At 40.8% G+C, this 7620-nt stretch overlaps 1 protein-coding gene across 1 annotated transcript; it reads left to right on the top strand.

Moving 5' to 3' along the window:
- The first annotated feature begins 5883 nt into the window (after positions 1–5883).
- Positions 5884–7620, top strand: LOC117241025. The gene is made up of 2 exons (XM_033507017.1): positions 5884–6098; positions 7357–7620. The coding sequence occupies exons 1-2, from the start codon at positions 5922–5924 to the stop codon at positions 7618–7620; spliced, it is 441 nt and encodes a 146-aa protein (XP_033362908.1). The 5' UTR covers positions 5884–5921.

Here is a 7620-nt window from a genome sequence, read left to right as displayed (position 1 = left end):
CGATCGATAAAATAGGCGACGAGATAGAAACTCTTAATTTCGAACACAGAATTTAAAATATACAGTATTGGGGACTAACCACGCTCCACATATCAGGGTACATAGCATTAGGCATACTAGGTATATATGGATTAAACAAAATAGGGGTATTCAAATGCATCAGGAAATGTATACCGAACAAATTATGTATCAATTTATTTTGCTGCCGAAATGAAACTGTAATCAACAGCCACAATGCGACAGCCCCACCAGTACCACTCACCCTGGGCTCAACACCCAACATCTGTATTCCGACCAACACATACCACTCAGATGAAGAGGAGGAATCAGCTGTAATTTTCAAGCCACGTCAAGTCCGATTCCACAAAAGTCTTCTGAAGAGAACTTGAGGGATCAAGTTCAATCTAAGAAGGGGGGAATGTCACAGACGAAATTCGAGCAGCTGTATATAACAAACCGAAATTCCGAACGCCTTATCGCGTGTGACCGTCCGGTCAGCATCCGTTCTCAGCCGCCTGAGTGGCATTCGATCACTCCAGCCGTTCTCCGAATTTTACACTAAGTATAAACAAAACCTTCTCCCACTCCAACGAATGGAAGAATATAAATGCACCCTTCAAAATCATCCAGTCAGTCTAAAAAAAATTCTTAACTAATCCAAGTATCGAAAGCGTATCATCGCGAACCGAAAAAATTGTATAAATTGAGTAAAAAATAAAAAGAACTTCATCTCCTTTTCGGAAATTAACAAGTTCCTTATTTTTACCTTAATTTTACACGACAAGAGCAACGTCGAAAGAAACGGCGTAGCCAGCCGCTCTCACGAAACTCGCTCGCTCCAAGAATCCCGTGGCTCTCTTTTTCGTCCGCGGTCACCCTTTGTCCGTGAATTGGCATTAAGCCGCACCCCGATCTGTGCGCAGATCGTTTTCCACTGCGAACACTGTAAAGGGCAATTGTACGTCGAGTCGTACGCGGAAGCCTTTATCCCGCGGGTTACATTATCGCAGCCCGTGGTTTCCGTATACTCGCCCTATAGCGAGCCGCGTTAATTCCAATTTATTCGCCCTTTCGAAACGTGGCTCGAAACTTGATCCGTCTTATGCTCGCCAGTCTGTATCCTCGATACGAGAGATCGATCGACGTATTCCACGTATTCGTCTCTTTTAAGCCGCCAAAGTAGCCTCGCCAAAGTAGCGCCAAAACCCCGATCCTTTATCATGTGGATTTGCTCTACTGTTGAATGATGTTTTCGGAAGCCGAGTTGGTGATCTGGGAGTTTTCAAGTTCTCTAGGATAGGAAGGAGTCGGTTCGTGAGCATCTTCTCGAATAGTTTGGACAGGGTAGGTAAAAGACTGATTGGGCGATAGGAGCTGGTTTCGTATATCGGTTTACCGGGTTTAGGGATGAGGGTAATCAATGAGATTTTCCAGGCCTTAGGATAGTGTTCCAGGCAAAGGATAGCATTAAAAATTGATGTGATGAGTGCTATCCCTTTTATGGGTAGTTCCTTGATTTCTTTATTGCCTATTAGGTCGTGTCCTGCTGCTTTCTTGGGGTTTAGGCGACTGATTGTTTATATTGTCTCTGCAGAGGTGAAGGGTTCGATAGGAGGGGACATTTGGAAGGGGGTGTGCAAGTATTCAGTAACGTCCGCGGCGGCTTTGGGGGAATTGGGTTTGAATACTTTTGACAAGTATTTAGCAAACAGGTCGGCTTTTTCTATAGGGCTTCGCGCCCATCCACCTTGCGGACGGCGGATTAGTGGGATTATTTGTGGGGGACGTGTGAGTTTCCTGGAGGCCTTTCATAGTGAGTAGTTGGAGTCGGCTGTGGGGGATAAGCTGGCGAGGTATTTTTGGAAACAGTCGTTTTTGTAATTTTTTTATTGTTTTGGATAGCTTTCTAGTTGGATTGTTTAGTTTGCGTTTGTCATCCGGTATTCTATGTGTCTGCCATACTCTTCTTAGTCTACGTTTTTCTGCTATTTTTTTTAGTATGTATTGGGGATATTCTTGTTTGCTGTTAGATGGCTTTGTCGGTGTGGAGAGGCGGATTGCGTTTATTATGCTCGTGTTTAAGTATTCCGTGGCTGCTTCGATTTCTTCCTTTGTTTTTAGTGGAGTTAAGGCTGAGGTTGAGTGTGTAAAGACTTCTCTAAAGAGCTGCCAGTTGGTGTGTTGGTTGTGAATGGAGCCATTAGGTGTATTCTCGATGATTGTTGAACTGACTGTTGCTATCACGGGAGAATGATCAGAGGAGAGATCAGCCGAAGAGTTGATCTTGACGTGTCTTGATGAGATATTTTTAGTTACGAAGAAGTCGAGAAGGTCGTGTATTTTGTTGGTGTCAGTGGGCCAGTATGTGGGTTCGTATGTGGTGAGGTAGTTGAGATTGTTGTTTATAATGCTGTTTAAGAGGTTTTTTCCTCTTGCTGTAACCAGTCTGCTGCCCCATTGGATGTGCTTGGCGTTATAGTCTCCTCCAGCTATGAATCTATTGCCCAGAGTGTCCAGGAAGTTATCAAAGTCTTCTTTGGCGGTGGAGTGTCTGGGAGGGCAGTATACTGCTGAGGTGGTGATTATGCCATGACAGTCTTCTATTGCTACGTTTGTTGCTTGGGGGTAGTCTTTCTGGAATGATGGAAATTCGTAGTGCTTAATACTTGCTTTGATTATTATTCCGGTGTCACCGTGGGCCTTCCCGCTGGGGTGTTGGGTATGGTAGAATTTGTAACCATTTATTTTCAGGTAGTTCTTGTCGGTGAAGTGGGTTTCCGATACGAGCATTACGTCGATTTGCTGGTGTTTTAAGAAGAGGTCTAGTTCAAGTTTGTGTTGCGCTAGACCGTTGGCGTTCCAGAGTGCTATGCGCCTTGGTTTTATTTTGCGTCGGGGCCTGTTAATTTTTCCACGATGAGTGTTAGTAGCGATAGCAAGTTATTTATTTGCTCTGATTGTTTCTCTATCAGCTTTTCAAGCCTAGAGAAATTGTCTGTGTTAGGTGGGTTGGGGACACTGTTTTGGGGAAGATTCCTTTGGCTGTTCGGGTTATTTTGGATGCCTTGTACTGCTTGGGCATAGGAGGTTGAGGTGGTGATGAATTTGGTAGGACTGGGTGTTTGGTTGGTTGAGGGGGTTGGGGTAGTCGTGAATTTCGGCGGGCTGGGTGTTTGGTTGGATACCTCTTTTGCTCTGAGCTTAGGGTACCTGTTAGTGTATAGTGTTTTATAGGCTGAGCAGCCTTTGTAGTTGGCAGGATGGTCCCCTTGACAGTGGATGCATTTCGCTGGGGTTTCCGGTGATTTGGCGCACTGGTCAGTGGAGTGAGTGCCTGCGCATTTAACGCAGCGGAAAGTATGGTTGCAGTATTTCTGCGTATGACCGTACCTTTGGCACCTTTTGCATTGCACTATTTCTTTTTTCACAAGCGGTGGTTCGAACTTTACTATCGCGTTCATTAGGCGACTGATGTTGTAGATTTCCTTATTGTTCGGCTTTTGTTTTATGTCTAGGAAGAATAAGGATAACGGATCTTTCGAGACTCTATGCCTTATATTACTTACGTTGATGACTTCGTGGCCGAGTTTTGAGAGTTCGTATTTGAGTTCGTCTATGTCTGCTGAGTGGTGGATGTTTCGTAGGACCACCCGGAAAGGCCTTTCCTGTTTGAGTTGGTAGGTGTGGAAGTTGGCGTTCAGGGTCCTGAGTATCTTGGTGAGTTTTCTGTAAGCTTCTGGGTTCGTCGGCAGTATTTTTACTTTATTGTTACTTATCTTAAGGTTATAATCCTCCTTGGAGATATCTCTCTCTAGGGACTTGATCATTGTCTGCATGTCGATGACGTCGTCCACAAATATTGGTGGGGGAGGGGGGATTCTCTGTGATTGTTGATTTGGTGGCGGTTCTACGATTTCCATGGCGTCGTTTGAGGATTCCAATACTGCGAACCTGTTGTGAGTGTTTATTTGTGTTGTTGTTTCTATTTTCCGTTTCTTGGTAGTATTAGCGTCGTTGGTGCGAAGAGTTCTGCGACACTTCTGCCACGGGGGAGGTAGCGCGAGGTAGCTGCGAGTCTGCTCCGGAGAGCCTGTTCGCGATTGCTGGGCCATCATCGAGCTAGTTAATTCGGAATGAATAACTAGTCGTGAGGCTATGAGGCTAGTTTTCGGGTTGGGGTTAGGTGCGTGGGATTTTCTTCTCCCTAAAGGGTAGGGGACACTTGGCTGTGTTCACTTTCGACGGTTGGGCGACACGTGTTGTTTTCGGACTACGCTGGGCACTAGAAACACGTCTGCACGCTTCGGCATTCCACAGCGAACTGTCTAAGGGCAAGTGAATGGAAGCATAGCAAGTTCTCAACGCGAAAGCCGAACGTTTGCCGAGCGTTCGAGCGTCTAGCAAAAAAATTTCACAAAAACTTGCTACCCATAAAGGGAACTATATACCCTGTGGTATATTTGACATTTTTATCTTAACAATAATTAACAGAATTGTACGCGAAAGAATCTTTTACGTATCTAAATGTTCTTTATTTCTTTCTTTCTGGTAACGTAAAGGGAAGTTTTGAAATTTTTTCAAGCCACAGTATATAACTGCACTGCCGTCCGCACGTGATTGTAATACCCTGCGTGTATGTTGCACTGTTGCTATTCTCATTTAGTCTGGCGCGTGTGGGTTCCGAGCTACATGCACATTCCATGTCTGTCTAGACGGAATCATGACATAACTGTTGTCAGTTTGAACGAACAAATCCACGAACGAATAAATTTAGGTGGATGATCCTGTAGGTATAAAAACCAAAGAGAGCAGCTACGAATTTTGAATTCTCCAGAAAAACAATCCACATTTTAATGCTTTAAAATTAATTTTGTTCATTTTTCATGAAAGTGAAAAGATTTTTGAGATTTGGATAAATTATCTCAGTCTTTAACACATAATGCTAATACAAGCAAAGTCAGCGGTTTGAGTTTGCATTTGCGCGAGCTGGTCTTGCGGTTTTTCCTTGCTTGTGAATAATAACGATTATGACGATGGTTGTAAATAAAGTAATCAAGATCTTCGTTTTATCTTAGGATAGAGTCGATAGAAATTAAAATTAACAAAATGAGTTGGTAGTGCAAATGAAGCGTAATAAGAGGAGGAAGATTAATTTCGTCAAATTCAACAATGAGAATTAATCGTTTGTAAGAATACAAAAATTGTAACTCGTAGGAAACGAAAAATTGCCGTCCAGTACCGATCAATTATTTAACTAGTAGATTTTTTACTGTAAATGACTAACAATGTTGAAAAAAGATGTTAGAATACACATTCTTATCCAAATTTGATTTTTACATATATCACAGGTAAAGTAATTAATATTTTCTTGATCTGTGCATTCGACGTGTACCTGTCTTCGCATTCGTCGTCTTTGAAATATTGAAAGCCTTTGCGGCTTGTCTTCGGGTCATTTTATTTTCGAGAGGTAGCTTCAAAGCCGTTGGAATTTCAGGCATTTTGCCGCGGGAGAAGGTAGAAAAACATCTTCTAATTTAATTTGTCAAGAGATTGAACTTGCAGATAAAAGAAATTTACTATCTGCACTGATCGATAGCTGACCGATAGCGGATTGCAATGTATATAATATACAAAGAAAGTTGCAAAACTGAGGCTGCTAATTACAAATTTTAGTCATCACCTAATGGTTTTTCTTAATCCGAACAATTAAAAACTAATATTTTTAAATCATTCTATTACCTGAAAAATTTCTTTGAAATTTATTGATAACTGTCAAATCCTTCACACATTCTGTATGTACAAATGCATCAAAAACTAAATGTGGCGTCAACGCCACTATTACATGTAGTGCATTATATAATGTAAAATGTAGTTTTACTTTTTCACGACAACAATTTAAATATTTTCCACAGATAGCTTGGATGAGATCCGATTCTCGAGCAATCTTGACGATACACACACATTTAATAGCGCATAATCCACGGCTCTCAGTTACACATAATGGGCACAATACGTGGAAGTTACATGTGTCAAATGTTCAAAAAAATGATTCCGGTGCTTATATGTGCCAAATAAACACCGAACCTATGCAAAGTCAGGTGAGTCAAAATTTAAGCACCTGAAATAATTCCAGTCCATGAGATGTATTTTAATCTTTATTATATTTGGTATAAATTAAATGATTATTTGATGTAATATGATGATATAAATATGATAAATTGTTTAGAGTATATTTGTAATTTATACAATCGAGTATTTGGCAGTAGAGTACAAGATAGTAATACGAATACAATACAAAATAATAATATAATTTTGACATCTTTTACATTACAATCTAGTTATTTCCAGCCATTTCCAACAGCATGTACATGCACAAGTTTCAAATTTTGATCTGATAATAATACAGGATTTTACGAGCGTTTTAATATGCTAGTTGTAAATATTAATAAAATCACGAAAAAGTTATAAATGTGAACCATTTACCTGAATGGTCAATCTAAAATTACCACAATTTGGCTACGTTTTCCTTACAACGAGGAAAGAAAAACGTTAATGTTTGGTGCAACATTTTGAATATAACAACTTAATCCAATCATATTTTTATGAACAAAGCTTAACAACAGATAGATATCTAATTTTCTTTGCAAACAATTTCTAAAGATCAGATGTCTTCCTCATGATATTTGAAAAAAGCGTGTATATGTATATTTCCAGCAAGATAAATGTGCTACAATAGCGCGAGAATATCTTACACGATTTACAAGGTATAATTTTTTTTTATTATTCAATTTGTACTTTACAATTTGCCCAGCTGGACATTTGGTAAAACAAGGTATAATGTTGACATAGTTAGGAAATACCTGAGGTGTAGATCGTGATAGTGATAGGAAAAAACACTTAAGTATATTTTGTTACGTCGTATGGAACATCTGCACTTCAGCCGACGTTACCTGGCAGCCAGCGGCCCACCTACCTTCTTCCTGACCCTTAATAAACTCAAGGACCCACCATAAAACGTCAACTTCTAGCTCAATTGTTTTCAAATGTTTGCCAATCAACCTATTTGTCTAGAAGTATTTTCGGTTTATGTCCGAATTTGGGAAAAGTCCTTGATTTTATTAGGCTCTTAAAAATCACGGAGAAAGCAGGTAGTCACCGAATGGGAAAACCCAACACATGTCCACCGAAAACGACTGGTTTTCCCCAGGAATGAAGTCACCCCCGACCCGCGTTGGTAGGAGACTTCCTCATATCCTTCTTCATTAGCATGGGTCATAACCAATCGGCATCGCGGACGTTTACCCTCACTTCATTAACAAAAGGTATGAATAACGAATCCGCGTTCTTCGTTCAAAGGGCACACCCACATCAAGCTTTCCTTTGGAAAAAGATAAGAGCGAAGAGTCAGTCTCGATCAAACGTCAGCTCAAGTCAGTCTTCATCAAGGATCAACTCAATTCAATCAACGAGTCGAATACAGTCAGTCAACACAACACATCATCATACGCGACAACACGAACAGAGTCTCAGGTCGTACTCATTCGTAGTCAGTTTATATCAACCATTCACTTGTATTACACCGAAGTTGTTGGATTGTGCAAATATATAATAACCTGTTAA

Source organism: Bombus vosnesenskii, unplaced genomic scaffold (assembly GCF_011952255.1).
Source record: "Bombus vosnesenskii isolate JDL3184/JDL3185 unplaced genomic scaffold, Bvos_JDL3184-5_v1.1 scf7180000015175, whole genome shotgun sequence".
Lineage (NCBI taxonomy): Eukaryota > Metazoa > Arthropoda > Insecta > Hymenoptera > Apidae > Bombus > Bombus vosnesenskii.
This window is presented reverse-complemented; position numbering and strand designations above follow the sequence as displayed.